The sequence below is a fragment of the Silurus meridionalis genome, chromosome 11 (genome assembly GCF_014805685.1).
Source record: "Silurus meridionalis isolate SWU-2019-XX chromosome 11, ASM1480568v1, whole genome shotgun sequence".
Classification (NCBI taxonomy): Eukaryota; Metazoa; Chordata; class Actinopteri; order Siluriformes; family Siluridae; genus Silurus; species Silurus meridionalis.
The window spans coordinates 13,630,597-13,644,473 of record NC_060894.1 but is presented as its reverse complement, the minus strand read 5'-3'; the positions used below and the strand labels follow the sequence as shown (position 1 = coordinate 13,644,473).

General features: G+C 35.9%; 1 protein-coding gene across 8 annotated transcripts in view; it reads left to right on the top strand.

Moving 5' to 3' along the window:
* stard13a (StAR-related lipid transfer (START) domain containing 13a) overlaps positions 1-13,877 on the top strand; it is a 71,071-nt gene that overhangs the window by 43,163 nt on the left and 14,031 nt on the right. For 4 of the 8 annotated variants that reach the window (XM_046860727.1, XM_046860730.1, XM_046860729.1 and 1 more), the window contains 3 exons: positions 5,223-5,294; positions 11,714-11,795; positions 13,607-13,670. In XM_046860727.1, coding sequence (XP_046716683.1) covers positions 5,223-5,294; positions 11,714-11,795; positions 13,607-13,670 — 218 coding nt within the window. Of the gene's footprint in view, positions 1-180; positions 354-909; positions 1,032-2,724; positions 2,887-2,924; positions 4,688-5,222; positions 5,295-11,713; positions 11,796-13,606; positions 13,671-13,877 lie in introns of those variants that run through there. The other 4 variants (XM_046860734.1, XM_046860731.1, XM_046860733.1 and 1 more) reach the window with 4 other exon arrangements.

Genomic DNA, 13,877 nt, shown 5'->3' with positions numbered 1-13,877 from the left:
GTACAGAATTTACCTTGTGTGTGTGTGTGTGTGTGTGTGTGTGTGTGTGTGTGTGTGTGTGTGTGTGTGGGCTGCTAATACATACCCTCATGGTTGAGGTGGGGGTCGTAGGCTGCACACACTAAATGATGCAGCTGTTGTGAGAGGGCGAGAAGGAGTAGAGGACGGGTCAAGGAGGAGTGGAGGGGAAAAGAGAAAAAAGCACACAGATTTCGAGGAAGAAGAGAAGTTCATATCAGAAAATCAGACAGTGTAAAGAAGATAAATAAATAAGTTGTTTGCTATTTAACTTAGATATAACTAAGTATATAACTGAACACTGCATGATTACTGTGAAAGACGAATGCTTCAAGGTAATACATTTCACCGATTAACTTTATATTCAGCAATTTAGTCTTTTCATGTTATAGCATGTTGAAACTTTATTCTTTGTTATAGGTGTCATTTTGTGATGCTTTACATTGAGTATTTTTTATAATGTTAGGAGGTTTCTCAGAATTCATGAGTCAGTTGCATTTCATTTTAATAATACTGTATTATCCAGTTGTGATTTTCTTTTTTTTCTATTTAGAAATAATTAAATCTAAATTGCTTAATTAAAGTAGATTCATTTTCATGAATAATAGCTTAACATACTAGACAGTGTTGGCTGGAAACTGGTAACACATGAATTCCATAGTTGTGTTTATGTTACAGAAGAGCTTAATTCTTAGATTTGAAAGTACTTCAGCATGTGTGGGAAAATGGCGGAGATCCAGATGTGTGTGTGTGTGTGTGTGTGTGTGTGTGTGTGCACTCTGATGGGAAATCATGGTCAGTTATCTAAGGCCACTCTGAGGATCCAATATCCAGTGCATATGCATGTGACCTCAAAGGAAATCCACCAACACATTCCCACACACACACACACACACACACACACACACACACACACACACACACACACACACACACTTATTGCTTCATCTGATATCTCCAGTCGCATTAGGAAAGTGATCATAAGCTTTAATGTAGCTAAAGAAATTATTACGGTAAGTCATCCATCACTTTTTGAACTTTGTGTGTGTGTGTGTGTGTATCAGGGGAAGGCATTTGATTTAGATAGCTCTGTGGTAACTGTTTGTTTAAGAATCTACTAAGTGATTTTCCATTCCTGGAGAATAGTCAGAGAATAGTCTGGTGTTTACAGTAAGAGTTTAACAGACAATGACCTCTATACTGCACTGACTCATACTGTGTTAAACTCTGTTATCAAGTAAGCACACACACTCCTGTAATTTTCCCTGCTTCGCATTGTCCTGCTTAGATCCTTTTCAGTAGTGTAGTATAGTATTTTTGTTGGAATGACTTCCCACACATCAGGGTAATTAAACTAAGTGGGGATTGATTTATATGTATTTACACTAATTCATCTACCAGGTGTTTATCCAAAAAGAATGAATCCAGCAGTGCTGCATGTGTTGATGATACATTTCCACTAACTGACCAGCAACAAATGCTAAAATAGTAAAAGCAGAGACATTCACAAATTATCTTCATAACATAATAGAAATAGAATATTGTTATGTATTATGTCGAAACCCACATCATAATACAAGTAATTGCTATGTATGTTTATGTGACATCATATTACATTTCTAATAAGGTTACTATAAATACAAATATATATATATATATGCTGTGGTCACACAACTCTTAAGATCTATTGTATGTACACAAAGAAGTTGCAAATTTAGAATTTTAAAACAAGTGACAATGAAACAAGTTAAATCAAAGCTTTGTGGTCACAGGAAACAAATGCCTCATTCGACTTGCTTCAGAAATTAAAAGTTGGGGATATCGGAAAATATGCCATGTTTGACCTCTGTGCATGAATTATAATATGGACTAATTAGTCTAGACAAGGACTGGCCAGTTCAGACAAGTGAATTAAAATTGAAGAAGTGTGAAAATAAGAAGTGCACAGCTTTGTTGATTTCAATTCTCAGCAACTTTGAGTAACTGCCAATGAAACATTTCTATACCACAATGACATCATACATTATTAAATTCTTAAAGTAAACAAACTTTATGTTTTCTCAACATATAAAGCCATGGGTCTTAAAGTAAACAGTCAGTGGCCTTTGCTATTTTATTTTCACAGCTTGATAATTAGTGGCCCTGGGATACTCGTTAAATATTAACTCAATACCTCAAAATCCTAATTTGCTGCCATTTTTTATAAGTAGTGCAAGTAATGCACTAGTTTGGTAGTGCACAAGCAAAATGCAAATGTTGACCTCTCCAGTTAATAAGGTATCGTAGCCTGACATCCGTTTAGAGGAAACAGGAAGTAGAGCATCATTCCAGGAACAAAATACGACATTTAAAAAGAGTGCAATCGAAGTTTTACATACATAACTGTGAATAACACTGCTAGACGCCTGAATTATTACTCCCATATGTAGTCCTGTTGCTCTAGGTTTGGAAGCACATAATTGACTAGAATTTCTTTGTGCACAGTAGCATTAAACTAAGGGAACCTGTTCTAGCATGACAATGACGATGTGTGTGCATGCGTTATTTATGTGATGTTCAGCCTAAACAGGTCTTGAATGTCAAAATTGTGCATGCATGTTTTTTCAAATTAGACACAATTGTTTCCATCCTCTCTTCCTAATTGTGTGTTTTGTAACGGCTGGATGATCCAGTCTTTCCAATCTGCCATCTCTCTGTTTACTGCAGGAAATGTTGTCCCTGTTGCTAGGGGCAGCTCATCCATGCCTTCATTAATACTGCTGTGGAAACCAAACTTACAGGAAGCGCTTTAATTCCAGCCTCTTTCAAGTTCCAACAGTGACCGACGCTACACTGGCACAAGCTTCAAGAGACGAACACTTAATAAAAGTGAGAGAGCAGGAAGGAAAGAATCGCAGAATGAGAGTAGGGGAGTACATGAGGGGGATTAAAAGAGAAAGAGACCTGAAAGAGACATTATTGGCCTCGGATTGAATTCTAAGGACACCAGGTGGTGTTCTTATACAACGTGAGGTCTTGCCTGCTTAATCAAAAGGAGAATGTCTTTTATTGGTCGCCTCAAGCTTTGGTGGCTTTCAGACCTTATTTCCCCTCCTACAGGCTCTTTTTATGTCCCTGAGCTTGTGGGCCTGTTGGGTTGGCTTAGGTGGTACAAGATTAGAGCTGAAGAGTGCCACAGGGCCATGATTACACTCTGTGGGGTTTGTTGGCTCACAATAGGTACAGGACTTTGTGTTGGTTAGGTGATGAAATGAGCATGCTCAGAATTGTAAGAAGAAGCGAAAACAATCGCCTGTGTAAATCTGGAATCCCCTTTTAACCCCCTATGAATTAATGTAAATTAATAACAGACTAAGAGATTTATACATAGTGTCACACAAGATGTTTAGTTTGAGTTTTTTATGTCATACCAACAAGCTTGACTTACAGTTACAGTACAGTCTGTGTGGAGTTCCACATGTTCTAGGTTTCCTCCTGGTTCTCTGGTTTCCTCCCACCAGCAAACTGTGTGCTAAACTAAACTAAGCTTAAGTGTGAATCAGTTTTGAATGTGTATATGCATGAATACGACTCCAGGGATTAAGTAGCCAATGAACTACTGAGAATATACATTGCATATAAAACCAATTGTGGCTTATGTGCTTTATAACATGTATGACTATTTACATATTTTTTTCCAAATTGTGTCTTAAATTAAATTAAATTTTATTTTAATTAATTAAATCCTTTTTACCTAAATCTCAGTCAGTACAATCTCAACTTAGAATGAAAGAAGTCATCAACAAACATTAAGTTTGTTGCCTCAATAAACAGGAAAGTTTTTTACATTTTGAACCAAATTATCAACACATTTTAATTATAATAAATCAGCAATGGATGATCTAATCTCTTCAAGTGATCAGACTTGTAACAGTTACATGTGCAGATTGTTATGTCTGATATAACATAGTATCATATAATAGTGATGTCATGTAGATAATTATATAGCAAATGCGAGCTAAATCTGAATGTGAACTTGACTAAATTATATAATTTGAAGCAAACAACAGTCTATTTACATCTCAGTGTAATATTTAAACTTACAGAGATTTAGGTCTCAGTATAATGCCATGACATGATATATTTCAATGAATACATTTCTCTGTCATGCTAATGCCAATCTGACATCATAATTCTAATATGACATCATTGCAGGAGCACAGGTGCAGTTACACACATTCCATTGTTAAAATGTTTTTCCCCGTTGCTGCAACACTGTGGTGAATTGTTAATGATGGGGTGTTCATTCAAACAGTTTATGTGTCATCACTACAACTGTTTGGGAACATTTCATTTTGTATGTGTGTGTGTGAGAAGGAAACAGAGAGAGATTCAGAAATAAATGGAAAGGAACAAGTCTGGAGTGGGAATAAGGAATAACACTGGGCAAATCTGTGTTAAATCTGTTTGTGAGAGAGCAGAAAAGAGAGAGCAGCGGCATGTACTCTTTCTCTCACACACATACACACGCACACACATGTTCTCATTGCTAGAATGGAACTCGAGCAGAAACACTAAACGCTCGCCTTTAATAGCGTTCTATACACAATGGTCCACTTCCTTCCTGCATGTTACTCTCATATTTATGCTGAAAATATTGAAAGGAACCGGATATAATTGTCATAATGTGGTAAGATATTTTTTTTTCTCATCTACATAGTGAGAAAAGCTTTAGATCATCTGCCTCTTATGTATCATTATCTCTAATGTTAAGATGAATTACAGAAGAGAAAAAATGCTTGATTTACTGTTATGTTTTAATGGCTTTTGAATTTCACAGGAATGCATTTCCAATTTAAAGGAAATTATATGTAATAATCCAGAATGGTTTAAATTAAGAGGCATTTATAGAAAAGATGTGATTTTTCTTGGTGAATTGTTCTTCACTTTGAGCAAAGTGTTTTTGGATTGTTCTGTGTTTTATTTTAACGATTTTTTTTGTACCTGCAGTAGTTCACCTGCTGTAGTTTTCAGTCCTTCTTAAAAACAGGCATCATATTTAACACTATATTCTCTATTCTACTTTTCCCCTTTAGTTTTTAAGTATGGGTTGATGGTTATCAGGCTATGAGGAGCATATTAATACATGATGGAAGGAATAAATTAGAAATGGCTAAAAAAAAAACAATCAAAAAACTAATATTGTCTTTTGTCTATTTTTTCAGAGATTGAAGCAAAGGAGGCATGTGATTGGTTGAGAGCGGCAGGATTTCCACAGTATGCTCAGCTTTATGAGGGTAAGACAGCATGCATTATATTAGGTATATAGACATACAAAGTACATACACGCAAAACTTTATAAAAAAATAAAAATCCTCCAGTTCTTGTGTATTGAATGCTCTTTTTCACCGGCCCATATTGTCACATGCATGGAAATTATATTGCATTAGGGCTCAAACAATTAATCGATAAAATGGATAATAATCAATAATTAAATGAAATCTCAACGAATGCCGTTATTGATTAGTTGGGCTGCTCAAGTTACGGCTTAGCATGATGGCAAGAGAACACAGCCGCCTGAAAATGGCGGAGAGTACAGGGTCAACCGGCAGCAGGAAAAAATCAGGCAAAACATCAGCACGAAGGCAAAACATCAGCACGGTAAGCATAATTTGTTTATCCTCATAATGTGAAAATGATATTGTTAAATGAAGTGCTATTGTGTAACATGTTTGGTAACTTTGGGACAGTCACACTGGATCTGTTCTGTTGTGACTCGTCAGCATCAGGTTGTGCAATCAGCTCGCTAACAACATAGTGATGGATTCAATAAAAATGGTGCGAACAAACACTAAATCTTACTAAACGATTCTATTTTTAGTCACTGTTGTGGTTTTCAGCTAATGCTTATGCATTTGTCTACCAATGCATGTTTTAATCAAGCTTATTAGTTTCCTTTGTTTCTCCTTTACATTCACTTTTATAGCATTTGTCTACCACAACAGTAACTTATTTGTTTCCAAACATGATTTACTGTGACTTAACTACGTCCAAGTGCTTTTTTCAATGTTTGTACATTTAATTTATGCATTTATTATTTAATTATTACACAAAATGTAATTAATTACCATATTTTTTGGACTATAAGCCACTAATTTTTTTCCACGTTTTGAACTCCGCGGCTTAAACATCAAAGCGGCTTTTATGGATTTTTCCTGGGTTTTTCCCGGTTTCACAAACTTCAAGCCAAAAACCTGAGAGACATAACATTAGACCAATGAAATCTCCGAACGGAAACAAAAAAACGCACCTCACCTGTGTTCTAAGCTGCACGGCATCGGGAGAAAAAACTTCCACGGAAGGAGGAAGACAGTGAACAATGACTTTCCTGGTAGGCTACTGTTTGATACAAGCCGTTGAGTCTGGGTCAAGGGATAGCTCACTAACTCCAGTTGCAACAGAAATCATATAAGCACAGACAGGTTTCCTAAACTTGTGCTTTTTTATTTTCCTTGGCAACAGCGTTACGGGTTAGTCAAAGAAACTTAGAAATCAGCATCAGAAAATAATAAGGACATATTCCTCGGTCTTGCACAGATGCAGTAATACCGGAAAAATGTGGCTCTGCTCTTAAAGGAGCCATAACATATTTTACCTGTCTTTCGTTAAAGCCTGTGTAAAGTTCATTAGTTTCAGTGTAGCTGCGGCTTATAGACAGGTGCGGCTTATTTATGGTTAAAAGAAAAATATTCGCAAATTCAGTGGGTGCGGCTTATATATGGGTGCGCTTAATAGTCCGGAAATTACGTTATATATTCTAGATGCTTATAGCTTTAAAACAACGAGGCTGTGTATTTTTTTAACAATAATGGTTAAACAGAGTTGTATTAAATTTTATATTTCTAATGCATAAATGTCAACCTGCCAACTGCAATTATCATTAAAAACAATTCAAATGTTGATTTACACAAATTGCTTCACCTTGCCTAATGAAATGCTGATTTGGTTTCTTTGTTTGTTTGTTTTTTACAGAAAGAAACAACCCAGCATGAGCGAATTTGTTAAAGGAGAAATCCCCCATGCACTTTATAAAATGTAAAAATTAAAGATATTTAAACTCAATATGCAGCTTGTGCATTTTTTAAGTACACTTTCATTCATAAATACCCTCAATTAGGTTTTTATATTGTTATAATAAACAAAACATCTAATAAAATTTTTTAAAATCTGATTAATAGATCATATATATATATATATATATATATATATATATATATATATATATATATATATATATATATATATATATATATAAAATAAATATATAAAAATAATCGTCCAATTAATCGATTATCAAAATAATCATTATTATAAGCTTATTATAAGCATTATTACCATTTGGTGTAAAATTGCCTGGAACCTTTGCACTAATCAAAATTTAAAGTTACCAGTACATCATGTTATGAAGCTTTGCAGTTTCTATGGCAAAAGATAAAATTATATTCGATTATTATATTTGATTTGTTGTCTACATCTGCCTCTTTAAACCAACTACCTGCATGTCTTCCCTCATCACATCCATAAACCTCCTCCTTTGTCTTGCTCTTTTCCTCCCTCCTGGTGGCTCCATCCTCAGTATTCTCCTACCGATATACCCCATGTCCCTCCTCTGCACATGTCCGGACCATCTCAATCTCAAACCTTCTCTCACTTTGTCCGCAAAACATCCTACATGCGCTGTCCCTCTAATAAACTTGTTTCTAATCCTGTCTATCCTTGTCACTCCCAATGAAAATCTCAACATCTTCAGCTCTTCAGCTCATCTTTACCACTCCATTGCCCTCCCTCTCATTCACACACATGTATTCTGTCTTACTGCTACTGAATTTCATTCCCCTCCTCTCCAGTGCGTACCTCCACCTCTCCAGGCTCTTCTCCACCTGCTCCCTACCCTCCCACAAATCACAATATCATCCGCAAACATCATAGTCCACAGAGACTTCTGTCTCTCCTTGTCCGTCAACCTGTCCATCACCACTGCAAACAAGAAAAGGCTCAGAGCCGATCCTTGATGCAGTCCAACCTCCACCTTGACCCAGTCTGTCATTTCTACTCCACCCTTACATACTTCTCTGACACACCTGACTTCCTCATACAATACCACAACTCCTCTCTCGGCACCCTTTCGTACGCTTTCTCTAAATCCACAAACACACAATGCAAATCATTCTGACTTTCTCTATACTTTTCTATCAACATTCTCAAAGCAAATAATGCATCTGTAGTGCTCTTCCTCGGCATGAAACCATACTGTTGCTCACAGATGGTCACTTCTTTTCTCCTGGCTTCCACTACTCTTGCCCGTAACTTCATGGTGTGACTGATCAACTTTATACCCCTGTAGTTACTGCAGGTCTGAACATCTCCCTTATTCTTAAAAACCGGTACCAGCAGACCCCTTCTCCATTCCTCAGGAACTCTCTGACCTTTCAAATACTGGTTAAACAATTTGGTTAAAAACTCCACTGCCATCTCTCCTAAACATCTCCATGCTTCTACTGGTATGTCATCATTTCCTACTGACTTTCCACTCTTCATCCTCTTAATACGTGCTCTCACTTCCTCCTTACTAATCCTATCCACTTCCTGCTTCTCCATCTCCACATCATCCAACCTTCCCTCTTTCTCATTTTTCTCATCCATCAGCTGCTCAAAATGCTCCCTCCACCTTCTCACCACACTCGCCTGACTAGTCAACACATTTCCATCTCCATCCTTTATTGCTCTAACTTGCAGCACATTTTCCCAGCTCGGTCGCCAATCGGTACAAATTTTGATTTGACAGATAGGACTGTATGGGAATGATGGTACTCAGTCCTATATCTTTTACTCTCCATTTACTTTAACTTACATCATCAACATATCCACATAGATAGATAGATAGATAGATAGATAGATAGATAGATAGATAGATAGATAGATAGATAGATAGATAGATAGATAGATAGATAGATAGATAGATACAAGAAGCAAATAGGTACAAGAAGCAAATAGTTGTAAGGCTAAGGCAGTGAAAAATTTGCACATAATAGACAAATATTTTATTACTATTATAGATTTTATCTGGCAAACGAATTAATATTTTATAACTACCTCAAATATTCATAAATGAGGCAGACTATAAGGAGACTTTATTCCAAGTCCACACACACACACACACAGACACACAGACACACACACACACACACACACACACACACACACACACACACACACACACACACACAAAACAAAAAAAAATACAAATGTGTGTCAATGTATCTACCAGGGCTTTTGTATTGTATTATTATTATTATTATTATTATTATTATTATTATTATTTTATTTTTTATTATTTAGTTTCACATTAATAGTTTTGCTTCTGCACTCTGAATGAAATCGCAATGCTAGTTTAACACACAATAGGAAATGAAATCCAGTATTCCTTAATGATATCTTTCAGCCCAGGGTGATTATTTTTGTCACTTTTATTCTGAACACAGTATGTTTTGTTGGATGTACAATTGTTGAACTAATTGCTACACATTTACCCCACTATTTCTAAGTACCAGAAGCTCATTTGAACAATCCATAACAGCCATAAGACTGACTGCACTAATAGTCCGCTTGTAATGTCTTAACAAGGATGTAGACTTTAGAGTAACATTACAAATACATTAACTTTGTGTTTCTTTGTTTCTGTGCAATACTTACAAACAAGCTTTTTTTTTTTTGGTGTTTGAAGTTGATTTTAAAAGTACTAAAAACACACACAAATTTTGGAATGCTAAAAATGTTATGTTATAGAATGTTATAGATCTAACACTTGTTTCAGAAACATTTTATTATGTAAATCTATATTTATAAATGTGTTACAAAATATGTGAATACTATTTTTGTTTTTTAGGGGGGGTTTCGTTTTGTTTTTTTTTAGAACAAAGATTAACCATTTTTCGCAATGTTTAAGTATAAATTTTATTTATTGGGTGTATTGTTTATATTATACAATAATTTTTGTTCCTGTTCACGAAGGGCACTAATATTAAGCTGTCATCCCCATAGGCTGTGCACACTTTTACGCTGTGTTACAAGACATGCATTTTCTCTGTCAGCAAATTTGAATGGTTTGACGGCTGCATTAACACAGCTGTGTGCTCTCAGTTTAAAGTGGGGAGTTGTTTCTCTCTCAGTTCATATGAGGGCCAAGAAGAGCTATTTCCAGCCCACAGTTCCTTTCCATAGGGAAAAAGGGGTCATGAGAAAAAGCCTGGAAAACACAAGCTTAGCTTCAGTCAAAAGTTTTCCTTTGCTTTGCACTATGATCTCTTTTGTGACATTGTGTTAAATACAACATATCTTCAATGGATATTATAGATTTCCTGACAAAGTAATGGAAAAATGGAAACTAGTATGCTGGTGTCTTCTCAAAACACAAACTGTTAGCAATGAGCTTCTGTATGTTGGTCCAACAAGCTTCCATTTTTTTTCATTATCTTACTCTTCTAAACCTATTTAGTTGGCTATAACTGTTTTAGGTGGTGATACATGAGGTTATCTAAAGTCTGATTTTAAACTCAGCTAAACAAAAAGGAGGAATCCTATGAGCTATTACAATTCTATTACACAAGAACAGATTATTGTTAACTGTGGTGTTAACTTAGTTTACCCTACACTTTTTTAAATAATTCAAAGGATAAATTGAGAAATAGGGGACTTTTTATAGGGGAGGTTTTCACTCAGTCAATTGCTTCAACCCTTCATTTCTCAATTCTTGTGTTGCAGTAGCAAAACTGACTGAAATGCTGAGTTATCATGTACCACATTCCAGTGGTTTAGATTCTGACCCTGCCAGTATGTTGTACCCAAAAGTTGGGTTAGCATAATATGAAACACCCCATGCAGCGATTAGGTTATATAAAGAACTTTTATTTTTTTTAAATGTGAAGTTAGCCAATTTCAAGCTAAATGTCTAAAAAAAATGGAAAGCTACAATTATTCATAAAATTAGAAATATATGCTGTTATTGAACTGAAATTTTCTTGATCAGGGGAGGTTTTGCTTGATTTAAGTCAAATCTGCTTCATTACCAAAAAAAAAAAAAAAAAAAAAAGCAGAAGGTGATGTTTTACCAACTTTGCATTAACTATAAGAAAGTCCATTGCTCTACAAATAAAAATGAATTGAAATCAATTGAATTGTATTTGGAAGGCCAAAACACCCACCAACAAAAGACATTTAGCATTAAGCATATGTGTTTGCATGTATTGTAATGGATATAAATTTTGACAGTATGGCAGGTAAAAAAATATTATGGTTGTATTTTTTTACGGACGCATGTTAACCCAAGATAAGATGGCTAAATGTAATTAGGTACATAGACTCATTTGCTAAAAGTGTTTTCTTTTTGTCTTTTTTGCCATTTGTCAGCATGTGGCATTACATAGCAAGGCCTCCATATTAACACTGTCTCATAAATAGTCATTCTAAATTTTAATTGGTTCCTGTTGCTACAGACTGGTGTTCAACCAAATAAGCTGTCCATGTCCAGGACGATGTCTAGCTGTTTGTATGAACCATATAAAGCTATAAGTTAACTTTCTTATGTCTCCAGAAGCCATGTTTCCACTTCTTGTGTAATTTAGATAAACTGGTATTGTGTACTGTATTTTTTCTGCAGATTCTCAGTTGCCTATTGAATTATCTGCTGTGGAAAAGGACCATGACTTCCTGGATAAAGATCTGGTGGAGCCCCTGTGCCGGTAAGAGACACTTGAAGTGTCAAGTAGATTGGATTTGGTTTCTATGTGTATGTGTATGTGTGTGTGTGTGTGTGTGTGTGTGTGTGTGTGTGTGTGTGTGTGTGTGTGTGTGTGTGTCTTTCCATTCATGAAACCATGATCACCAGGGATAATAAAATGTACTTAAAATTTAAATTAATCAAGGTGGTGTACTGTATTAACTTATTTGTTTGTTTGTATGTTAAGACCCAAATGAAATTGTGCTGATGTTAACAGTTCAAAGTTCCAGACATTTCAGATTTACCGATTGCATTTCTAGAAAGAGTATAGGATGAGATTTGTATTTCTCTGAAAATCTCTGTTTGTTTGAAATATGACATAGTAAAAATGTTTAAATAAGCTGTTGAGATAATAAAAAATATATATATTATAACCTGTTAAGAAAAGAACTAATTCTGCTGTAAATCAGTTTCTAATATTACATTTCTATTTAATATTATGCTAATCAAAACTCACTGACCAGCACAGTGAGACAAATTTCCATATTTGAGAGATTAGCCAGAGATACATCAATCATATTAGCCCACTGTTTAGAATGAGAGGGAAACAGTTCTGCAGTCAGATTTAGATCTTTATTCATCACTCTTCCAAATGAGACATCATAAAAATATTTATTAAGATGTTTAAATCCTCGGACAATATTTTGCGATTGCAGTTTTTAGACTTTTATTTAGTTTACATTTTTAAAGGCTGTGTGGTTTTATTATTAAAATAAGTTACTGAATGAGAAAAGAAAGAAAGTACGATTCAGGAGAAGGTGTCCACATAACTCAAGTCCCGGGAAAGCCTGTGTTGGCCCTAGGTGGCGACCTCACCTCTGGAGCTGTCTGACCTGTGTCCTCTATAAAGTCTGTCCCTGTTTCTGCTACTTTGATCCTTAATGTTTTCCCCTCTAGAGCTCACTCTGATGTCCTCTTGCAGGCCCGAGGGAGCCTCAGGGGGCCAGAGACTGACGCTACACACTAACAGATGGCTGTCCATGTGTTTGTGTGAATCTGTGTGCAAGAGAGTGATAGCTGTGAGGCTTTCAAGCAGGTTCAGTACTCTCTCTAATGACAGTAATGACAGAGTGAGATCTGAAAGCTTAACTGTCACAGAATACACACTCATATTTCTTTTGAGCACTGCAGTCTGTGGGAACAGAGTGCAGGACATGTTCATCAAAACTATGCCAGTCTGGGCTCCTGATGTTTAATAAGGCTGAAATGGTCCCATCAGGCTCATAATCAAGTCAAGGAAATAACACTAAAGTTAAACCAGGGGTGTTAAGATGCAGAGAGACTTAACTGGCACATGTCACGGACATATTTGTGGGATGGCATTTGGAGGTGCCAAAGTTTTATGAGTAAAATAATGAGTCCGGAAATTCTGCACAATTCTGTGTGTGTGTGTGTGTGTGTGTGTGTGTGTGTGTGTGTGTGTGTGTGTGTGTGTGTGTTAAGAGTGGTGGACAGCCCTGCACCCGGGGTGAAGATCAGACAGATTAGAATGTTGAAGCCTGCTTAAGGTTGACATCAAAGTGGAGGAAGAGAGTGGCAGATAGCTCCTCCCCACACTTAAAGTTCTTATTTCTTCTCTGACAGAAAGGGGGACTCCTGGTTTAAAAGCCCACTCCAACTCATCCGATTAGCCAATCAGATCTATGGTCTGGGCATTCCTACACCTGAGTTTCTCTCTGAAATTCATGTGACTTTGTATGGAAGATCTAGATGCCACTTTTTTTTTTCTTTTGACTCTTTGCAAACTGATGTTTGGATGTTTATATTTTCCAGGCGGCTTCAAACTCTGAACAAGTGCGCCTCCATGAAACTGGACGTGGGCTTTCCTAAGAAGAGAGTAAGTTACTAAATTATAATTCTCTTTTTCAGGGCCATAGATGGTGGGTTAGTTTCTATAGAAATCAGCTATGTTTTTACATCATTTAGTCATATCTAAACACTTAAAAGGCCAAAACTTTGGCAAATTAAATTTTGTATTTTGATTTTGTTGTGATTGAGCTTTCAAAGTGACTTTAATCGAATCTCTTCAGGAGTCAATTTATTA